Source organism: Falco naumanni, chromosome 3 (assembly GCF_017639655.2).
Source record: "Falco naumanni isolate bFalNau1 chromosome 3, bFalNau1.pat, whole genome shotgun sequence".
Lineage (NCBI taxonomy): Eukaryota > Metazoa > Chordata > Aves > Falconiformes > Falconidae > Falco > Falco naumanni.
In genome coordinates, this window is record NC_054056.1 from 102,668,238 (window position 1) to 102,691,933 (window position 23,696).

Consider the following 23,696-nt stretch of genomic DNA (forward strand, 5'->3'; position numbering starts at 1 on the left):
GACAGCAGATGTGGTTGCGATTACTTGGCGATATGATTTCTTCTCAATATTGCAGCAATTGCGAGATGAGTATTGCTGGGCTACCACAGAAAATAATTGGGGTATAAACGCTTTTCCAAATTCACAAATTCCCTTTTCCAAATTCATGGTTCTCTCCTGGGATTTGTTTTCTAATGCCTCTAATTATTTACACAAGCACAGAAACTCTGACAAAGGAAACAAACTGAAAAGCTAATCCTATGTGGAAAAAGTAGCTGATGTATTCATGAGAGGTTGTTGTCTTTGTTACTTTAAATATGTAATGTTTTTCCCCTCCTGCTTTTAAACTAAACTTTTGCCCTGGTTAATCTAGGGTTCACTTATATCAGGCACGCTGAGTTCCTCAGAATTTTGCTAGTATTTAATTAATACCTGTTCTTTAAAATCAAAGTCACCATCAAATTCAGAAATGTCCATTCTAGATACAATTCCAATTACTTTATAGTAATAGTATATACAGGAATTGTGTGTGTGTGTGTATAGTGATACATAATACATACCGCAGTAATAGCCTGTGTATATATAGTAAATAGCCCCTGTAAACAGCTAGTTGTAAACCTGCCAGTTTGATGAAAAATTAGATAAATTTACAGATCAGTGACAGCGTAGCAGTCTGGAGCACATAATTTGTTTAGGCTCAGATTCTGATTCCACTGAAACCACAGAAACTCCAATTGACTTTTAAACACGGGTTAAGAGGACATTGAGAAGTCTCTCAGGTGGAAATCAGACAGCCTCTACTTCAGATCAGCTGCGCTTCCAAAGGTGAGGAGCTGGATGGAGCATGCCAGATACTGTGTGGGAAGAAGGAATACTGACCTTGCATGGAAAGAGAGGACGCTTGCTCCATTATTTAGCTAGACCAGGTCTAATGACGTTCATGGCAGCGATTTACTTGTGGGCGTAAAAAGTTGTGTCCCGATTTATGAAGTATGTTAAGAGGGATCCTAGTTCCACTTAAAGAGCAAGACTGTTAGGAAACACCAGTATGCTTCCCTGAACACGATCAGATCAGCTTTGTTTTGTTTATTTTTTTAACAAACATGTTATATCACATCTTTCCAGTAAACAGAATGTTCCAATGTGTATCCAAGTCTTTCTAACGGTGAAGCAGCTATACAAACTTTCTGATCAGATCGTTCCATTTACAATCAGTGTTCTGTGAGAAGAGGGAAGCCCTGGCACACCCCTTTTTAGGATTCCCACGGGGCTGGTGTGCCATATCTCAGGTCACGCTGAAAGAACATGCTTAAATTCCCACAGTCAGATTTTCTGTTTGGGCCACCAAGTTAAGAATTGAAGTGGATGGGAAGAAAACCATCTATTTTTCCGTAACCCTCCATAAGATATCTAAGCAAGGCACGTGTTGGCCTCTCTCCTTGAATGCAGAAGCTTCGGCAGAAGTTTCTACACTTTTTTTTTTTCCTTTTTCCGTTTTCGCTTTTTTCCCTCCCGCTTACCACCCAGTGAAGTACAAGCAACAGAGACAGCACTGTAACTTCAGCCGGTGAGCCTCAGCAGCCTGTCCTAGAACATCCCTGTGGCCTCGCAATAAATGCCAGCAGCCAAAAGAAATGCTGTGTACTTACTCTTCCAGCCCATCAGCAACAGCGCTGCTATGGCACGAACACCGAGCTTACTTAATAGAAAGCACCAATGCACCATTGACAGTACATTAATACGTTTTTTTTATTTTGAAATTTTAAAAGTCATTCCATCAATAGGATGAATAGTTCTCTCAAGTAACTGAATTCTTAACAGAATGACTGAAGTTTAAATGTATTTTTCCCCGGCCCCAAACCAAAGGACAGCCTCCAGACAGCTTGTTTGGGTACAAAGTAAGCTCACCTCACAAAAATCCAATAAATGACTTTATTAAATATATTCTTTTCCTCTAAAATATAAATATTCACTATACTCTTATAAATGTGGAGTAGGCTCATATTTCATTTGTCTATCCCATCCAAATATGAATCAGTCCAAAATCTGAAAATGAAGAAATAGCATCTGTAATTATCATTATTTTTTCTATAAATATATATAATATGAATTTTCTTTGCAAACTGTTTAGTTATTCACTTATACTTCATATAGTACTGAGCACCTTAGATTACATATTGTATCATTTAATTGTTGGTACTAATACAGGGATTTGTAATATTTACAATGCACATACATGTTAAGTATAACATTCCAGTGATTTGTAAGTGTTAAAGGAAAAAGGAAATAGTGCAGTATAGTTTATATACGTATTTAACCTACCCCACAGTATGCAAGTTTTCACTTTAACCTCTGAAACTTTCATAGGAGCCTGTGTCCAAATTTTAAGTTATACTTTGGAATAGCAATAAAAATGTCCTGATTTGCTTTTTAAAAACTTCACACAACAGTTTACTTGGTGATGTGATGTGATGTGAGTTCGTACTCGAAGACCAGTCCCCCAGCGTACCGACTGCTCTCAGCTTCTCAGAAGTTGCTCTCCTAGAAGCTCCCAAGCCAAAGGAGACCCAAGTAACTGCCACAGAAAGCCACGTGAACAGCAGTGGTTGCTAAATGAGAAATATCCATTTGGAAATTAATTGGTAAGTTATGGAACGTGTTATCTTCTACCTTGTGAATTTACACGAGGAATTAATATTGAAGTGTGAGTACCGTGACAGTAAAACCAAAGTTCACAGCTAGATGAATCCCCTCCCCGGCTTGCTTTTGACAGGTGAGAGGTGCTGGGAGTAGGGCTGCTCTTCCACATGGCGATTTAGCTGTTGTTCTTCGATGACTATGTTCTGTATTTGGGAAGTCAGCCTATCATTGTAAATTTTTAATTAGTTTCAGTGATTAAGATACCTATGGAAACCACCAAGAACTAATTCCTATGCTGTGAATAAACAGCATGATTTACACTTAATTCTCAAGACTTAGCTTAAAAGCAACATGGAAACAAACTCTGGTTTTAATTTTCCTCTTTGCTAGCCAAGTGATGCGAAGTTGAAGCTTTCTCAGGAATAAAAAGTGTTGTAATAATGACAAGTGAACTTCCACAAACTTTGGATTTATTACTTTCTGTACAGTTTCTGTCCTTCAAAGCATGAATTTTGGGCAAAACTCTAAAAGCAAACAAAAAACCACCCCTCTGTAAAGCAGTTCTGTTTAACAAGTAAGAACACCATAAATGCCATGCCTGTTCTGTTTCTTTCTGTTCCCACCTGACCACATGAAGCCAATTTAGTAGTTCCAGGTGCAAGCTGTGTGTATCATCTCTGATTATAAAGGTCAGCATTGCTGCCTGCTGCGAGCCCAGTGTAGCTGTGAACAAGGCTGAAACTCTGTGATTTGCATGTTTTGATTTAAAACAGTACGTTGTGGTGCTAAACAGGAACTAGTAAGTTACGGGGACGGAGGTGAACCTCCTAAAGTTTCACCAGCAAGGAATAAATCCAGACTTGCCAAGTCATGCTACAGGAGCAGTTCCATGTTAAGGCTTTTCTGGCAGCACAGCTCGTGCTCCTGCCCCAGTGCATTTCCTCACTGTTCTGGAGCTGCTTTAACAACTTCTCTAATCTAATCTAGAAAACCCTCAAAAAATCAAGGCTTCCTCCCTCCCCACATTTGTTCTGCTATGGAGACCACACAACCAGCCTCATCAGAGCTGAGCGGGTGACTCAGTAAGGGCAGCAGGACAGGAAGCTCACCACAGTTTTCTGTTGGAAAACTGCCATGGGAATGTACTGGCAGAAGCTTAGGTCACGCTTCAGCGCGGATTCAGGGAGCTTTTACCTGAGCCAGAGACCTCAGGTAGCTGAAACACATTAAGCCATTCTGGGAAGTCACTATAAAAATACCTCCTGTGTGTGCATTACCGAAGGATGCTCCTACCTACGCCCCACTGACTACACTGCTATAGCCTGGCTTGCTCTGGCTCCATCGCTAGGAATGTACGCAAGATATCTTTGTAATTTAATTTGAAAGTGCCCCTTGGCAGGCATCCTCCAGCTGTTCACTGACCACAGCTGTATTGCTTTAGAGCACCTGACTGAAAGGTGCACGTTTGCACGCTCTGCTGGGTATTCAAACAACAGGTTCTGACAGCGCTCTGGAAGGAAAATCTTCTGTAAGCGGTGCACAGGTTAGAAGAAATGTTTTCCTTTTGGGTGGTGGGACAACCTTGTTGGGAGAACTTCTACTCAAACAACCTTGAGCCTGCACCACAACCAACACCCACTCTTGTCTGCTTAGCCCTTGACTTATTCTGTATAAACAAGTGCATTGAAATAGGCACAATTTAATGATTCTGAAACATTTACACGTATGGTACTACTCACTTTTACTGTCTCATATGGGATTTAAAAATCCCATTATTTACAATGAAATCCATTGTTTTTCTTGTCATGTCACCTCTTTAGCTGATCAAAATGAAACCTGGGCCTCGGAAGACTGCAGAAATGGCCAAGGCGTAGTACTGAACCCAAAGCTGGTGAATGTTGCTAGCTGGTACAGGTTGCTGCTGTTGACTGTGCTTCAGATTAGCATGGTCACTCCATCTTTCTCTGAAGAAACAGATGTACCCCATTATGCCACCAAGCCAAGTCTTGTAATCTTTGCTGACAGGAACGAATGAATGATGAACACAATTGGTTTTGGACAGGAATGAAGGTCCAGTTGCTGAAAGCACAGAAAGCAAGTTGAGAATGATTAGATTGGATTACAGCTCAAATAAGCAGTTATTTACAGAGTATTTGATCAACTGCTGCCTGGTGTTTTGAACAGGCTTCTATTAATAAAAACCCTTTATTACAACATATTGTCTTTCCTTTGCATATAGCTGCAAATATTTAGGCTACCAGAAGTAAGTAATAACCATCTTGACAGCAGATGAGATCCTGGTGCCTCTGGGCTTGCATCCACCTGGGTAAGCAGCAGAAAACTAAATCAGGTGCTGCAAACGCCTCTTCAGGCTCTGCTTCTGACCAGGGATGGTTGTGGGCCTGCCGCATCCAATGCCTGGTGTATCTGCTGGTGGTCACAGCTGCAGCCAGGATACTGCACCTTCAGCAACCGTGGTTGCTCCTCTGTTCACACAAACGGCAGTGAGACTTTTTTTTTCCACAGTCACAGTTCAGATGATCTCACCACATGCTTGCTAAGCATGACAGCCTCGTCAGCGTGGACAGCAGCTTCAACAGTAGGTTCGCATCAAAACAAACCAGGTTTGCCATTCCACTAGTCATGTATCAAATTTATTGAGAGCTAGTACCAAATTCCCTTCTGAAAGCCTGACAATAAGCAGTCGGCAGACTATATGTTATCAAAGATGACATGAGGAATTAAGCACCCAGCATGCTCAGGGACTGCTGAAAAAAAACTGGCAGGAAAGACCATGTTTACATGCATAATTTATGGTATTTAAAGTGCTCGTAGGAATAAGCACCTTATTTTTAGGCATTGTGACAGCCAACTTAGAGGCCTAAGCAGACAGTACATCTGTTGTCTTCAATTTTTTGCAGCAACTAGATGTTCAAAAATGTCTAAAACATAGCTTGTTGTCATAGAGTCCCTTTGTGTATTTTGGAATTAATATCTCATTCCAAAGATCTTCCACTTGCAATCATTTAAAAAAGGAAATGGATACATACAAATATTCTAACATCTGACTACTTAGAGATGAAGTTTGTTCTTAAATGTAAGAAATCTTTCATCCCTCTTTGCATGGTTTTACCATTTTATCTCTCTTTTTAGTTTATCTCCTTCTAAAGCCAGATTGTCGAGCTGTACTACAAAGTGTGGCATCTAAATACTGGTACTGGAACCTGGTACTGACCAATTGTTATTGGAGTAGAACAGAACAGAATAGAATATTTCAGTTGGAAGGGACCCACAATAATCATCTAGTCCAACTTCCTTTAGTGCTTCTCCACCCCCACAGCCTGAAGAACCACCAAGGAGATGGTAACATGCACCCCTTTACTAAACACAGCACTTACAATTTCTCCATCCTTTCCTCCAAAGTCCAAATAAAGCATCCTTATCCCATCATCTGAGGACATTTTCAGTTTTTCGTAGGGATATTGTGCAATTGTCTTAGAGAAGGCACCATCTTGCGGTTCAGTTGTAAGAGAGAATCCATGTTCGTAATGGATGGTCAAACGGCACTCCTGGCTTTTATATGTGCAAGCTGGAGAAGGAAACAAAATCTAGTCTGTAACATTCTTAAAAGCAACAAATTCCATTTGGCTGCAGATATCTGCAGTTTACATTTGATCTCAACACTACCTTGTGGAAAGTAATCTTCCCTAAACCCGGGCTAATCATGCTCTAACTGTAAACCTGCAAATCTTTCTGTTGTGCGAGGGCCAAGCAAGGTTGTTAGTTATGGTGTAAAGACACAGACTAAAATTGTGCTTGGCAGTAGCAGTGCTGATGTCAGTCCTTTCACTTACTCACTGCATTCTTTATGTTGCAGTGTAAATCTACATGCTAACACCAAAAAAACACCCAAAAAAACTACTGAAGTTTAATAAGGCTCAGGTTGGCATTTCCTTCCTTCAAACCTTGACAAAGTCATAGCTACTCTTCTTCTTACGTCTGACAGACATAGCCAAAATCAATAAATGTGGCGCAAAATGCCTGAGAAAATTAGAAGCTGTAAAGGGTTTCCCTAAAGTGTTTTGACAAAGATGAAGACACTCCTGGGTCTTCATTAGTGTCGTGGTAATTGAAAAAGAGCCCAGATAATTGTATATAATAGCTACTGCAGCAGAAAGTCTGCATCTTCCCCTCAGCTCAGAAACATAGGCCATGATCCAAATTAAAAATGAAGTTTAGGTGTTCACATCCCAAATTCTCTTTTCTACCACTTTCCTGTGAACAATTCTGCTAAGAAGGGTCCTTGGCACTGGGATAAGAGCACCATGATGAAAGAACGGGCTGATGCTCTCCTCCTGCTTTTGGAAAGAAGGGCATCCATGTCCCTGTGCTGAGGAGATGGACACATCCTCAGGGTGGCTCCCACTGAACACTCTGGCTGGTTTCCGTGTCAGAGGCCCTCACAAAGCAGCCTGAGCTCCCGGCGCGGCACACGGCCTGGCAGCTGATGGGCAGGTGTCCCCACGCTCAGCAGCATGTGGCTGTACCTAATGTCTTCATGAAATTGGAGCTGCCCTTCGTCGCAGAGCGGATTTATGCTTCGGCTCTTGCTCTCATGTTTTTCGGCAATGCATGGAGATAATGTTCAACAGCCCTGCCAACTGTAGGGCTGGCGGGGGAAGGGCTCCTAAATCCTAAGGGTACTGAAGAGAAAGGCACAGCCTCAAAGCCCCAGAGCCACCCCAGGCTGGCAGCTACCTGGCCGAATGGGGCATCGCCCCAGAACACCTGCAGCTGATTACTTTTATTCCAGTCAATTTTCCATGTACAGAAGTGCTGAGAAGTGACATCCCCATGTTCAGGGAGAAAAATGACTAGCCGTCAAAATGTGACTATTGGACTGGTTTGTCTTTTTTTACACTTCTGAAATGAGCAGAACTAGGTGAATAAATGACCAGTTAACCCTTACGAACGTGCCAGTTCTCCTCTGCCTCCTCCCTCTGCAGGAGAAACTCGTGCCAGGCTCAGGAGTCTCCTGAATTCAGAAAAATGCTCTTTTCTGTGTGTTTCTGGACAAACCTCTGACGATCGCTCCTCTGTGACACACAGCCCTATATGGCAGCCTTCAGACTTGTGTCTGAAACGACATGCCCAAAACAAGACCAAAAATCAGAATGACAGTGACTGTGTCACTGGGCCAGAGGTACCACACCAGCTGGGACTGGCTCACAGAACCCTAAATATGCAGTTTTTTCTAGCAGAAGACGCCTGTGCCACCTGTGAGCGTCATGAGGAGGGGTGGAGACGCAGCACCGCAGGTGTTACTCACATGTGGTGATTTCTGTGATGAGCTCTGCAGAATTGTGGCAGCCCTGCACTACACTTCTCGTCCACAGTGAGAGGTCTCGGCTAGTCTCTGTCCTGAACAGATGCGTTTCAATCCCTTGCCTTGTACCAGTACGGGTTGCGAAAGACAGATCCACTCCCGACTGCGGCGAGCCTTTTCCTGGGCCAGAATGGACCAACCTGCAATTGGATTTGAAAACACATCAGGGAATTATAACGCTGACACAGTGCACTGCACCAAAATCCCCAGCTGAGCACGGCTCTGCTCTGTATGTTCGTAAGTGCTTGTGGCTGGGAGCAGAACTCGCATCTTCTCTGCATTTGAGCCTGAAGTGGCTCCTAGTGACACTCAGAAAAGTGAGGTCCAAGGCAGCCAGTACGGAAGCAGCCGGATATGCAGGTTTTGATAGGCACATCCCAAAATCTGATGAATTCTACAAAACAGTGGGTGAGGAACTGAGAGAAATCACCAATTGGTCTGTGGTGATGGGGTTTGATACACAGATACCAGTGCTCACTCATATGAGGCAGCTGAATCCAGCTTTCACTGTCAAGTGGCATTTGCCATAAAGCTTAAATGTCTGCAGACAAACTCAATGATAAATGCTGTTGGATAAATAAGTTAATAAGCAGATACAAAACTACTGTCTTGAGCATACTTTTCCCATAAGGAACCTGTAAAATGCAAAATGTTGCAGCTACTTGTAATCTGAAATTCTCTCACATTTTTCTGCAATTAACATTTTTTTGCCTGGCATCAACAGATAATCTGTGACCAGGAAAGTTTGTTCATCTGGGCAAACACTAATCACAGGGAATATTTTCTGAATGAGAAAATCAACATCGCATATTTAATTCTTCTTTAAGACTACCCTTTTGGTTTTGGGTTTTTTTTTCCCCCTGCAGTAGTGTGGACAGAAAATACAGAATTCACTCAAGGACATGACACTGATTCAGCTGAAAAGAACAATCCAGAGGAGCTTGTCACTGAGATCCAGAGACTAATCCTCAGAGGAAGGGGTCACAAAATTAAGTTCTTCTGTGAAGCTTATTTCTGTCTTGTGTCTCCTGTTTCCCTTTCTATAGGTAAACAATATACTTCATATGAGACTATAAAGTATGTATGTAGCACTGTAGTAGAATACTTGTGCTGAAGGATAAAACATTAGATTATACTAATCATCTGCTCACCCTCAAATTATTGTTTTCCGTCTGGAAGAATAGTTGCCTGTTAGCTGACACTGTAGAAGTATGCCATCAGACAGAGATGTTTTAATAGGAAAAGAAAAAAAAAAGCAGAAAGGAAAGAAAAAGCACAACTTTAGCTTTTCAGTTATTGAAACACTAACCACACAGCATCTGAAATTTTCACCAATTCCCTGGCAGTCCGTGCTGACATTTGGGATGCCCATTGTGCTGAACAGATGTGTCCTTCTTTTGTATTCTGCTAGAAGGTTTGCAAGATCTGTTCACGTTCAGGTTCATGGTAACTTCCTTTGGATTTTGAGCATCTGCCTTGATTTCACGTTCCCAGGAGGAAGCAAGATGCAGAGTATCCCGGTCAGAGGTGCAAACTCTGAGGGGATGCTGCATCTTGATAATCAAGGCAGGAGACTGGGAACTGAAATCTCTAGTGACTTCTGCCGTTGCCTGTGCCCGGCCAGTCACCCAGGTGCAGGCATGGCCACTGCTCTCATGGTGCCTTCTGCTACCGGGAGCAACTGCGGGAAAGCAGCCTGGAAAATCACATCAAGTTTGTAATTAAAAATAAGACTATTCCAGCTTCTTCCTGGGCCATCCCTTCTCCTTTATACAGTACTTACCAGCTGTGCTAAAGATTGTTTTCAAATACTTGTGATACTGAATGTGTGACAGACAGATGGTCCCAATGTTTAATTTCCTTTCAAATCTACCACACCCACCCCACCCGGCTCCCCTACATCTTCATGCTGTATCCATGGCACTGGCATTGTAGGTTTTTCAGCACATGGATAGAATGAAGATGTACTTTACAAAGCAAAGTACGTGGACACATCCAACGTGAACACTTCCTTGCCTGCCTTCTCATTTGCATTACCCCCTCAGCATTAAAAATGCAGTCTCCCTTTTTAAAATGTTTTTCTGTCATACAGCTCCAGACCCTGCTTTGGAAAATCATGCAGTTAAACATGAACTAGACAAATATGCATGGGAACATTTGATAGTGTTTATGAACCAGCTGTCGCTTCTGATGTATTTGGGTACAGGTCAAGGGATTCCCAAGCTTTAATGAAGTTGCATTCTCGTGAACTGTTTCATTTACATAAAAGATATTTGAACCTAAAGACCACAAAAATACCTCAACAGGCAAAAAATAGTCTTAGAAACTTCACAGAGGGCTTCCCCTCACCCCCACCTCCTGTTGCTCTGACCACGGTGGGGGTTGTGGGCATGGTGCACGCTGCACCCCAAAGCCAGAAAGATACCCCAAGACCAGCTCTGATAATATTCACTTTCAGTCCCTGAAGGTTACTCGGCCCCACGGAGGTTTGTGAGGAGAGGCAGGAGCCCCAGCACTCCTCCCCAGCGCAGCCAGAGCCACAAGAGGGCAGGAGAAGGTTGGTCACGATCAAGTCTGTTTGCACAGCGTGTAGGTAACAGGCAGCAGCTGTAAAACGCAACTCTTGGCATGCTTCAGGGAGCCAGGGAGACACTTCCAATTTCTCTAATTTTTTCCTTGTCTATGTTCTGGGGACCCTTTTAGCATTACTCTTTGCAAACGTGTGATCACAAGATGGGTATGGTCCAACACGAAGTGCTGGTTCTGGGTGAGATGCACCAAGACCTGCTTCTCATCCTAATGCTATGAAAAGAGTTTCAACCATTTCCTGCAACAGCAAAATCTAATAGCCTCGTCAAAAAGACAGTGAAACCAGCACTGACACTCAAAGCAAGTGTTCAGCTGCTCATTTGAGATTTATTTCAAAAGAGACCGTGATACAAGTGCATCAACAGTCACGCAGCTCTGCCCAGTAGAAGGCCACTATCGCCTGACCTTTCTTATGTTGAAACCACTCCTTACCCTGAGTTCGCGCTTGAAACCTGCTCTGGAACTGCTGTACTTTGGGGAAACCTATGCACATGCTCTCAGTTCACCTGAGTTCTGCATGGAAGGAGCCATGACCACCAGGAAGACAAGCAGAGAACTTGCACAGCATCTCATACACCTTCCCCTGGGTGCTCGGGTATCCCAGTGCTCTCTGCCTGCCTCTCAGCCCGCTTGCACAGATGACTAATCAGTGCCCAAACTCCTTCCCCAACTTGCCATGGCATTAACTATCAAGTGGCTTTAATACTTTCTAGTTACAGACCTCAGCTTTACACAAAAGCTACTTATCTAATCTTTAATCAGTGTCCAACATAGGCTACCTTTTTTTTATTTTTCCCTTTCCTTTCATATCTGGCTATGATAGATAACGGAATTTGATTGCAAACATTTAAGATGTAATTACTTAAGCCCCATTCCCATGCTAGAGGGAGGCACTGTATTCAGGCATAAGAAAACACTGAAACAGAGATTACGACAAAAAGGTCCTTGGAGTCAGGGCTATAAGCCAGCTGCTGTGCCTCCCGGTGCAGTGATTTAAAGGAACAACTTAAATCTAATCTCACTTTCATTTGAGCTATTACTTATATTCCATACAAAGCTGGGAAAGACTGACTGGAAAATATTTTTAGGTCTAAATAGCATCTATAAGTTGAAGGCAAACATATCAACAAACAAAAAGGGCATGTTGAAATTCTGCTGTTAAAATACTGTAAGAAGATTGTAATCCTTCTACCACTTTCCAATTTTCTCTGCTCATTATGTCTTGGGTAGATTAAGCATGACTGTACAGTATCTGGCACTGAAGTTTTCCAGTTTCAGCAGCTTTTCAAATATGCATTAGCTAAGCAAAAATGTTTTCCCAAGGACTCATGAAAATCTGAAAGACAGGAGCAGCCAAGATTACAACATGTGGTCTGCAAACTTTCCAGGTGAAAAGTTCTAAATTGCACTGATCAATGCACAGAGGGGATTAAAAAACCTGTCACAAGGAGGGTAATCACTGAGCAAGCATGAACACAGCAGTCAGTAACAAGAGCAAACCCTGTGTATTTTTTTGGTATAACTGTACTCAGTGTGATATATCATAAAAGCAGGATCCTGCAGGGGTTTAATCAAAATCATCCAAAACAGTAGGTGTAATGATTTAGGGAATCTGTCAATTTCTGTAATCTGTTCACCTTGGGGATTCATGTGTTTATATGTACTTATCAGACTGTGACTCCATTCTGAGCGTCAAGTTTTGTGTATCTGTCGTCTTTTTACCTGAGTGTTGAATTCCCAGCAATATTAGTAAGAAATCAAAGAGATGGGGCTGGAATGGTTCTCAGGAGGTCACCTGGCCCATCCCCCTTCCTAGAGCAGGGCTAACTGTGCCAACACACTACTGAGGGTTATAGCATCACCCATCCTTCAAGGACCCCAGTGATGAGGATCATACACCTTTCCTACAGAATCTGATCCATCATTCGCACACCGAGTTTTTCCAAGGACCTACCCAAACCTGCCCTGCTGCAACAGCAGCCAACTATGCCCTGTTGTATCCAGGAGGGACCTGGAGAACATGCTCCCGTGTCCTCCTTGTGTCTCATCTTCATACTTGAAAACTGCTGACATGTTTTCCATGGACCTCTCCAGATTAAACAACTAAGGCTTCTCAAGTATTCCCCTACTGACAGTGTTTTCTAGGTCTTACATTTGCATTGTTTTCTTCTAGACCTTCCACAGCTAACTTGCATCTTTTTGGAAGTGCAGTGCCTCATGTGAAGGTGGCTTATCACCTGAGGCTTTACTCATGCTCTGTAGTTATGTATGATTACTACATCTGCCTAACACACAACACTTCTGCTATAACCCAAGATGATCGTCTTTATTTTCCCCTCTCAAAAACATAGCACCGTAGATTTAAGCAATTTTGCCAGGACGCTTCCCAGCAAAGCAACTATGTTGTTCCTCATTTTCCACCCCAAACCAGTGCAGCTGATTATTCCCCAGCACTTGTCTCTTCTGAACCTCATCCCATCTTTCTTACAGATCATTTTCCCAGTCTATAAAGGCCCTTCAGCAGCCTGACACTTGTGCTTAGCAATCTCTCGTTCCCCTCCAGCCTGAAGGCCAGTGCTCTATTCACACAGGAATCCCATTGGACAGGGAGATGACTATCCCCACCCAAGGCAAGCCAGTCTGCTATCAAATCTGAACTCCTGAGAAAAAGTAATTCAGTAAAAAGCCTTCCAAGACAAGGTCTCAGATTGTTTGATGTGGCAGATCGGTGATCACTGATGATGGGGGCTGGCGATGCCCACCAAAGGGCTGTCTTTACACGTGATGACGTGTGGGCAGGAAGGGGGCAGGCAGGAAGGGGGCAGGCTGCGCTGCGGGATGTCCAGTCACTTAGAGGAGGAGTTGGGTCCATGCACAAATGACATCCCAAAGCAAAGAGGGGGAGAAACATGACCGTCTGCTGTAGTGCTCTTGCTTTACAAACTCTAAGGCTTAGTGACACACCTGGACACAGTCTTTGGCTCCGGCTCCAACACCTTACTCAGTTTTCATCAGGAATCATCAGCGTTCACCGGCATAGTGCGCAGCAGGCTGCAAGCTGCGAAGCTTGGGGCTGCTGCCTTAAGTTACAGTAACAAAGCGTGAGTCAGAAGCTGGCGTGCGAGGGAGTCTGAAACTCCATCACGGGTAGGTAGACTGGGACAAAACAACCATCAGTGTAATTCCCAGAGTTCAATTTTTTTTATTTATTATTATAATGATTTAGCAGCAAAGCCTTAGTTCATTTAGGGAGAGAACTAAACCGAGAGACCGAGAACAAAAATTAACTAATGAGCGCGCAGTAAGAGACCCGCTGCCTTTGGCCATGTACAGCAAGCCCTTCTGACTGAGAACTCATTGAAAATGGTATAATAGAGGCCTGTAGCAAGGCCAAATCAATGGCAGAGCAGCTCTTTCTCAAGCCCTTTGACCATACTGGCAAAGAAACGTGATTAAGATTCACATCAAGAAGCACAGACAGTTTCCACTGCATAAAGACAACCATGGGAAAGCTGTCTCTGAATTAGTGTTGATGGATACCCTCGAAATAATGCAGATGGTTATTTCCGACCTAGATTCAAGCATGTGTCTTCCAACCTCACAATTTTAAGCTAAAAAAGCCAGGAATTCATTCGCTAGAGCAGGAACAGAAGTTGTGCTGAAATTAAGTGTCTCCATCACATGTGCAACCCTTCAAAAGCCTCAAACTAGTGGTGCAGAACTGCCACAATAGCACATCCAACTCAGGGCAACAATTTCATTTTTTTTCAGCCTGGAGGACCAGCTGCAAATCTGAGTGCTTCTGCCAAGCCCTCAGGTCTGCACACGGAGAAATTTCAGGAGATTGAACTCTTGGCTTTTTCAGCACTCCTGCCTCTGGATCTGGGCCAAATGGCCACATCCATAATCCTTCTGGCCATCACCCTCAGCCAGAACTCGAAATGGAGAAGTAGTTAAGCTAAGCACATCAGCCCATTGAAGAAGAATCTGCTTCTCAAACCACAACATTTCAAGTATGATATATAGCTGTGTACCAGCTATACCTGTTCCTGGCTGACTCAGCAGTTCCCACCAGTCTTGAAGCAGTCATAATAAAAAAACACAGGTACCTGGTGGCTAGCAGGGGGTAGGTATGCAGAGGGCTGAACCAAGCCTCCTTCATCCGTGGCATGCTCTCATAAATCAAGAGGTCTTTCTCTGTCAAGACCACTAACACTGGCTTCCAGTGCTTCTCGTTGTCTCCTGGCACCTGAAAAAGAGCAAAGTCTCAGTGAAACAAGAAAAGACAAAGCTACCATCATGTAAAGCCTGACGATATGAACATGTTGAGTCCTGGGTGAGATAATGAACAAAAAAGAGTTTTATGTCTTTGGCTTTTTGATATCTCCCACCTGAATTTATAACCAGCTGCAGAAGAGGAGGAGTGAAGTGCAGTGACATATGCTGTTCTCATTAGCACTGCCATTTCCAGCTCTCTTTATAGGCTACTCCACAAATGCAGTAGCGGAAGAACACCGAGACAGGGATGGCTGTTATTTAGCTGAGGTATTCATGAAAAAACTTTAAATGCATATTTATAATGTGTACCAATTCATGTGTAGCTGGCTCATTCACTTGAGTGCTGGACACTGCTGCTCTTGTTTCTATTTTCGTGAGCAAAAAAAGCTGCAACATCATCACTATTAAAGAAGAGTGTCAGGTAGTAAAAAATAGCGGGCTGGGACCAGATGCTTTTTTCCGCAGCAGTTCACTTTTTCACTGCTTCTCCTTCGTTCATACCATTCTTCCAGTTTTACAAGTGCCAATTTATAAAGAAATCCAACTTAAACATGGGATTGATCTGAAGCATTGACTCAGTGATGGACCTGCATCTGCATTTCAAACCCATATGTAGAAGATGTCTGAAGACTGGGTCATCGGAGCCCTGTACTGGCTGCAGAATCCAGATGTGGAATCGTGTTTTGCAGGTTAGACAGGTGGTAGTCCACAGGGCTACACAATTACTGTTAGGGGGACCAAGTACAGATCCTGGGTTTTACTTATTCTACACTGGTAGCATAGAAGTATCTTTAAATAGATGGGAATATGAAAGGGTCTTAGTTTTGAGAATGATGCTCTTTCACAGGCAGATGCATCGTTTTCCTTTTGATGCACATCAAGAAAAAGAAGCCCCATTACGCAGTAACACTTGCAGCAATGCTTTTAAACCACCCAGATATCTTACTGGGTACTAAAGGGAATGAAACAAATTCTGTGATTCACCAGAGAATCCGGTTGTCTACATGACTCCTCCATTAGAACCTTCTCTGGGAAAGAGCAGCAGTTGTCTACTCTGTTTTACAGTTGATACCGGCTTACTTGCCCCGGGCATGTGTCACTGGGCACATCGCTGGGTGGAGAAACATATAAAAGGGATCAATTAAAGGCTGAAAAGGCTGGGAGTGGCACGGACAGGAATGGTAATCCAGATCCTTAAGTACAATGTGCCTCAAGCGATGGATTCAGGTTAGAATCACAATAGAAACACTTGCATTTTATGTGAAGACAGGGTCCCACAAATTTCTATACTTTTAAGAATTTCTATACTTCGAAGATAGCTTCACACCAGAACACCAATGCCCAAAGCAGATCTTCTTAAACTATGATTTTTGGCCTACATAATTTCTAAGAAGTATTTTTCCTTCTGAATTACGCTTTTTCAATAATCACAATCCTGTTTACAGCATTACCTGCTCATTGGTTGTTCGTGTCTATGTGTTAATCAAAGTCATAAATGGTTCATCCTTTTAATTTCTACAGAAACATCAATTACAATTTTCTTTTAGCTATAGTTTCTTGAAATGCAAACTTTCATTTTCAAATAGGGCTGAATAGAGAAGCCACATAATTAACACACCTATTGATACACTCCAGAAATAATGCAAAATCCAGAGTTCTTGCAGCCCGTGTACTGTGGAAATATTCACATGAGCAAAAAGCATCCTTAGCTTCTTAATACCAGTTATTAACTACAGTTAACACCACAGTTCCTAGCATGGGAATATAGAAATAAATGTTACAGTTAATGCTAACATTTAATAAATGTTGCAGTTAACGCTAACATTTAATTTTTGAGCATCTGACTCTGTTCTTTAACTAGAAAGATTTTATTATATACTTTTGAAGATTTCCAGAAAAGAAAAAAGGAAGATAATATGAAATCTCTCATAGGATGACAAAGGATGTTGAGATCCATAATCTGCAGGAGTAAGCAGGCAGTGTACTGGGCTGTTTGTTATTTCTTATTTTTCGACTACGTAACCACAAGCAATCCAAAGACTACTGGAAGCTGCTGACAGCTTTTCTGCAGAACCACCCTGCCAGTGTACTATTTGCAATCACAAGCTTTGCTATTGGGTGGCTGGTCAGGCAACTGTGACTCCATAAACTTTGGGAAACACTGTTCCCTCTAAAGCAACCACAAGAAAGGGAAGAAAACTCATTTTGCCCGCTTGTCCCACAACTATTTGCTGTAAACGTTAGGAACCAGGATCTCCAGCACGGATCCTGTGGTTACCACCTGCACAGCAAAGCCCATAGCTTTGCCCCAGTCCTCCCCAACAGCTGGGTGACTATGGAGATGATGTGGCTTGGTCATAAGGTAGTGAAGAGTTTTTCTCAAGAATAAGTGATCTTCTACTACCTCTCCTTGTAGGATGTGTTCCCTGTTTGTAGGGTGTGTACTGGGAAGGGGAGAGAAGAGAATGATGTCTGCCTGTGTCCTGCTAGGAAGCCCTCCCCAATAAGAAGGGCCATGAAATACACACACTTTTAAACACGTTTTTTAAACCTTGCTGGGACCATCGCTGCCTCGCTGCTAAGGAATGCCAGTATAAGCAATACTGCTGCTATTTCAGACCTGAAGAAGGATTTGTGGGCCCAAAAGCGTGTCTGTTTTTTTCCAACAGCTGATCTAATAAAAGATACTGCCTTTCCTTAAAAACCTTGAATTGCATTAGTGTTCCCTGATTTTACTGGGGTTTGCATCAGGCTTTAACAGCTGATGCCGTGCTGTTCAACAGGCAGTTGGCACTTCTGGAAGGTGTCAAAGAGAACACGCTGTCCCATAAACGGCAATAGCAAATTTTACAAAAGAAGAAAGGCTGCAAATATACCATTAGCCTACAGGGCACATTCAGAACAAATCAGCATGGTAAATTAATGCAGAGCAAGCAAGTGGCATACCAAGCATGAGCATAAGAGCAAATTACAAAAGAAAAGCAAAAACCATGTTGCTTACAGGCAGCTAAGTGAAGGGTTTGTTCAGGTTTTAAAGGTTTTAACATCTAACGTAACATAAAGATAACATGAAATACTTCTGCAAGAGTAAATGTAAGTATCATTTGAGATACGCTGCAGAGGCACCATTTTATACAATGGTTAGGGCCTGCTGCTTAGCCAGAACATTGCAGAATTCTGGCGTTTGCACTACAGTTCCTTCACGTCATCTCCCACTTGCACAGGCACACTTCAAAGTGCATTGATCTGTGTAGCAGACAAAATCACCATCCACTCTAAAAACTTGTCAAACCCAGCCCTTTTTCAAAGTCAAAAATATTAGATCAAATCTAGATGAACTACAGAAAGAAAAAATCAGTACTCCTCAAACCTCCTACCACAACAAAATGAATCGGCAAACTTTTTGCTGGCCTTCGGGGCGCTGTTCAGGTAACACCAAGTAAAGGTACGAGTGCCCCCTCTCCATGCTCTGCTCATCTCAGCTGAGGTCACTGATTGTATTCTCAGGTGAAATTCCACTTCAAGTCCACAAAGCTGTAAATGTTTACACCAGAAGCAAACTTCTTTTTTTCTTTCCTAGACACACTGCGCCCCTAGATCAAAGTCTTCAAGTACAAATCTGAAAAGGAAGAACATATTCTAACAAAAAAACCCAACCAAGTGAGGTGAAGCATCCTTTTTGCTGCTCGCAAACCTTTTTTGCTCCTCATATACTAACCCTGTGAAGTGCAAACCCCGCTTTTTCCTATGTGTATCTCTCCGGTTTACCTTTCCAAATTCAGAAAATATTTCATGTGCAGCAGGGATGAAATATATTTTTTTTGTGTGTTTAACAATGTGATGGTTGGGCCTGGAATGACACCGGAGGAGACCTGCGTTCACGTCTTACTTGATCACAGGCTTCCTCTACAAAGTCAGCCTGAATGCTCTGCATTTCCATACTGACACCACGGTCTCAGCTGGGGAGGCAAGTGCTGCTGTAACACACACGGCAGGAACAGACACAAATGGGAAGGTGGACAAAAAGTGCACAAGATTGGCTGCTGTATTTCAGCAGCTACACAGAGGTTTGTTCACCAGCCTTTGGCTGACACAAGAGCAAAAGTGCTTCAATGCAGAAAGCAGACAGCTCACACAGTGTTAGGACACACCAGACCCCACCATCCCGAGGATGTACCTGAGCTCTGGCTGCTTCTGGATGCCTTTGCAGTGGTGGGGCTGCATTGCTCCAGGCTTTGTTTTAGGGCTGGATCTGTGGTCTGAAGGACTGACTCTGCAAATAATGATGTAGCAAGCTCAACACTACCTGTATGACTGCTTCTGCCAGTTTTCTGGCAACTGGTCACGTGCTTAAGACCACTGCTTGCAATGTACCCTTAAAGAGTAACTCCTCTGATACAGAGCCAACGATATTTCAGAGAGGAGCCAGCGTGTTTTTCCTGCAGGCAATGGAGACCCCTGGCCCCTTTAATGGGTATCACAGCTTCCAAACCTTTCATAGTTTTCATATATAATTAGTCGCCATAAAGACAACAGGCATCTCAATGGAGATACATCCTTTTACAAATGGTTTGGCCCTTTGCTCTTTCATCTTCCAGGTCTCTTTTTCCTAAGGTTTTTATTTGAATTTCAGTTATTCATCTACTTCAGGCTGCCAGAAATGGATGAAAGAACACTTTTAATCTATGAGGCTCACAGATAATTAGAGTCCTCAGTCTACTCTGGAAAGCTGTTTTATATTTTCATTAACTCAAAAGGGACATTTCAATTACATTCCCTGTTTAGTAAACAAATCATATACTGCCAGCAGACCACAGCAGCAAGTATCCAAAATGTGGCCTTTCAGATAACCACCACAAAGGTGGCAAGTTTATGCTACAGTAACTGGTTTAACTCCCTTTTCCATCACCCTGTCCCAAATCCCAGAGCCACACCACCACCCCACACAGAGAACACGAGGAGAAACCAAGAAAGAATCTTCAGAAACCTTTTTCTTGCTATTTCCCCTCCTCCTTCACTTAAAATCTCTCTGTGCTGACAACTGCCAGCTTCAATACAGGCTGGGGTACGTTCTGCTACATATTTCTTGCCTTTTTGCTGTCTTTTCATGAAGGGTTACATCCATGTTCAGAATAAATTTTATTCATTTACAGAAACCTACTTGTCAGTTCCTGAAAATAACAGCTGGGACTGAAAAGGATTTTTGCAAGACAAACAGCAGTGATGCAGAAATACATGATGCAAACCCCAGCATATGAAACAATGCTGGTATTTCTGTGAGCTCATTTAACGGGAGACAATTTGCAATGCAGAAGTGGGTATAAGTGACAGCCGTAGGCAGAGGATATCAACACCTCCCACGCCACACGTGGATGCGATGTGTTTTACTGCTAAACTTTGTAGTTTTAAACAGGAAATAATGTGCACATTGTTGGGGGGGTGGGGTGGGAAGCTAATGAAAATGTATCTGGTTTTGTTCTTCCCTCTCTTTGACCTCAGTGATAGCTCAAAGGTGGCTTGTGCCGTTACCAGATCTGGCTTACAGTCAGTGCACACACAAAAATCCTGCAAAGGGCACAGTATTGCCTCCTCTGAGCAGGTAGCAGCAAGCGAGTGATGCGCATGCTTGGCCATAGTGCCGCTACTGTAGAAGCAGCCAAAGCCAGGCAGGTCAGGTGGGAACCACAGCAGGGATCATGCTGATCCAACCCTTGCGCTACCCTGAGCAAAGCCCAGGGATACACTACCAGCTAGTTATGGGCACTGCCGAGTACAGACAGGACATCCATTCTCAAGACAAGTCTGTACTTCTAACTATCCTTCAAAATTACAAGACACAAGCCAACTTTTATCAAAAGTAGGAATCAACCACACCAGCATGGCAATATGTTCAGGCCAATGCCCTGACTCTCTGGATTTACAGGATTTTTAAACAGCTCTGGCTCATAACCAAATACCTCTAAACGTCAAGAGAAGCACCTCAGCCCTCTGTACTCTCACATATGAGAAGAGCAGGTGATCTGAGACCTTTCCTACAGCCAAACAAGTATGCCCAATCCCAGTTCTGTAGTGAAGGTTTGCTCCAGAGCTTGCTGTTTTCTAATAACTCTACGTTTTTGGACTAGGCCCTTGGGAAACATGCCTGGAGGGCTGCATGTCTCCTATGCTACGGAGAAGATGGGAGACAAATTCTTCTTGAAGGTGCACAGTGAGAGGATGGGATTCAATAACCACAAGCTGAAACAAGGGAGATTCTGATTTTGATACTCAGAGAAACTTTTTCAGCAGGTCATGGTGGTCAAACACTGGAACAGACTGTGAAATGATTGAGATGATACTTGCAATATGACTGGGCAGGGCCCTAAGCAGGCTGGTCTACTTGGCACTGCTTAGAGCAGGGGGGCTGAACCGTAAAAACTCCTTTCCAACCTATATTATTTCCTGAGGTTATAAAACACCGGAAATTAATGAAAGAAGCAGTCCAGATCTGGATCAGAAAGCCATCATTTAGGTTGCCCTTAATTTAAAGTTAGTTCTATAATTATTCCATACACATGCAGTTTTTCATGTATTTGTGTCGCATGAATGTTGTATCAATATAAATGCAGTAGTCATATAAAATGGTTATTGCAGTTTAAGGGTTTGCAGAATGATTTGTAGTTACCTTGTACTTTAAATGATTTAGAGCTGTATAAAATGTGTATCCTTGATCCTTCTGACTATAAAGAGTTTAACACTCTGGATTTCCTTTGCAGTGGATTCCTTGCAAAAGATAAGGAATGTAAGGAATGGAAAATCCAGCATCACATAAGCTTCATTCACTGTACCTTACGCAAAAATATATTGCACACCTGCATGAGAGAAGTTTAAAATCCTGATGTGTTCTCTTTCTTCTGATTAATGGGTCCACTGAAACTGGTTAACTAAATACACAGAAATCCAACTCCACGGGACTCAAAAAGGGGAAAAAAAAAAAAAGGTAATTCATCTATTTTAGAAACCTCTACCATAACCCAGGATCATTTTGCTAGAGCATTAAGTTGAGACTTGAAGGTCTGTAGTAAGAGTTTTTTTGCAATACAACCACAGACTCTAACTTTCTGATAACATCAGGAATCTTTCCAGGGAAGGGCAAACAGGCACTATACACAGGAGAGTAAATGTCCCACACCATGTGCTAAAGACAGTGATTGCTTTTCATCTTAGAGAAGGTGAAAGGAACTTTATTGTGTTTTAAGAAGTATTCTGATGTTTTCTGAGTAAAACACATTTTCTCCTATATAGCACCTTCTTCAGACCGTGACAGCACTGCCTGAAATTAAGTAGTAGTAATTTATGATAGCAAGGCTTTGCAAACAGCAAAGGTCCACTCCTGAAAAGATAGTGCTGAGCTAAATAATCTCTGTAGAAAAACCTGCACTTTGCTATTATTTTTTTTCTTCCTTTTTATTTTTTCTCAAAAATTGCCAGGGGAGAGCAGGGAAAGGAAGAGGACATTTCATCACTCAAGGGCTGTGGCAAAAAATATCTGCCCAACCTGTAAGTCACAAGGACAGATACACGGGGGAAGGTCAGAACAGATCAGCTCCACTGGCCACTAAGGCTCATCAAGAGACAGTGGAGACCTACAGTTCAACTGACCTCCAAAGCCAGTTTGACTGGGGACCAACCTGTGCTGAAAGAGGTCGCATTTTAAGTATCGCTTATAAAAGAGACACAGGGGAAGGAAGAAAAAAGGGAAGGAAAGACCATTAACCTCAGGCTTTTCTAATCAGTTACACTGATTGAACAAATGAATGGGAAGCCTGAAGAGTGGAGGTGAGCACAAAGCCGCAATTTAAAAGAAAAAACATCTGCAAAAGTAGAGGCAATCACAATTACCTATGTCCATGACCTGCCAGCAACTGTGTTTGACCTACCAGCACCTGTGTTTCACCCAGCAATCTCTCTTTTCCAGCACCCTCACACCAACATTCAGGATAAAAGTGAAGATGCTATTAGCAGACACCTTTGAGTCTGTTGTGTGTTCATGTATGGCTTATCTATGAGGCGTCTGGGCTCTTCAGACTGCAAGCGAGAGCAGCTGCAAACTTGCATTCTGAAACACATCTCATGAACATATCACCAAAAAGCTGGTGATAGCAGCTGCCTGAAGTTTAATAAATATTTAAATAAAAATCACAGAATTAAAATGTGGGAGGAACTGTACCTCTAAGACACAGCTCAGTTTGGAGACAGATGAGCAGCTGTGTTGTCTTCAAAATAATCACTGGACCTCAAAGCACAATAATCCTCGTACTTCCCTTTAAAATGAAGTAGTCCCTCCAGTAAGCCAGGTTTGCCCTAGGAAACACTAAGAAGGACTGCGTATCTTCCCCTTCAATCCGTGGAGCTATTCTGCACATCAGGGTCAGCCACAGGAGAAAAGGGAGGCAAGACAACAGACGGGAGCTTTGGAAGCTCTACAACATCTGCTATGCAACTGCTCGAGAATGGATACAGTTACTTAGGGGTGGGGAAACCCAGTTTTCCCCTGGTATGCTCCAGGATACCAAGAGCAACCACCATTCTCTCCTGTGCCCTGCAGGTTGCTGGATGCCACAGTTTTGTGACATAGAGTCACAAAAAAGACATAGTGAGCATTCAAGCCAAGGTAAAGAATATTATGAGGGAGTTACTCATCATCAGTGGGGCATAATGGTAATTGTACAGCAGCAGAATCAAGTGAAGACACCATAGTTTCAACTCACTGTCTCTAAAAGTCTATAATTTACAATTGAATCTGACATCAGCTGATCAAGTGGGTACCACATTAGGGTAAATG

General features: G+C 42.7%; 1 protein-coding gene across 1 annotated transcript in view; it reads right to left on the minus strand.

Moving 5' to 3' along the window:
* Positions 1-1,897: 1,897 nt before the first annotated feature.
* The window catches only part of SNTB1 (syntrophin beta 1), a 116,023-nt gene continuing 94,224 nt past the window's right edge, over positions 1,898-23,696 (minus strand). Inside the window, 4 exon segments of the mRNA XM_040587652.1 lie at positions 1,898-4,698; positions 6,018-6,208; positions 7,949-8,145; positions 14,704-14,843. Of these exon segments, the coding sequence (XP_040443586.1) occupies positions 4,606-4,698; positions 6,018-6,208; positions 7,949-8,145; positions 14,704-14,843 (621 nt within the window). The 3' untranslated portion in view covers positions 1,898-4,605.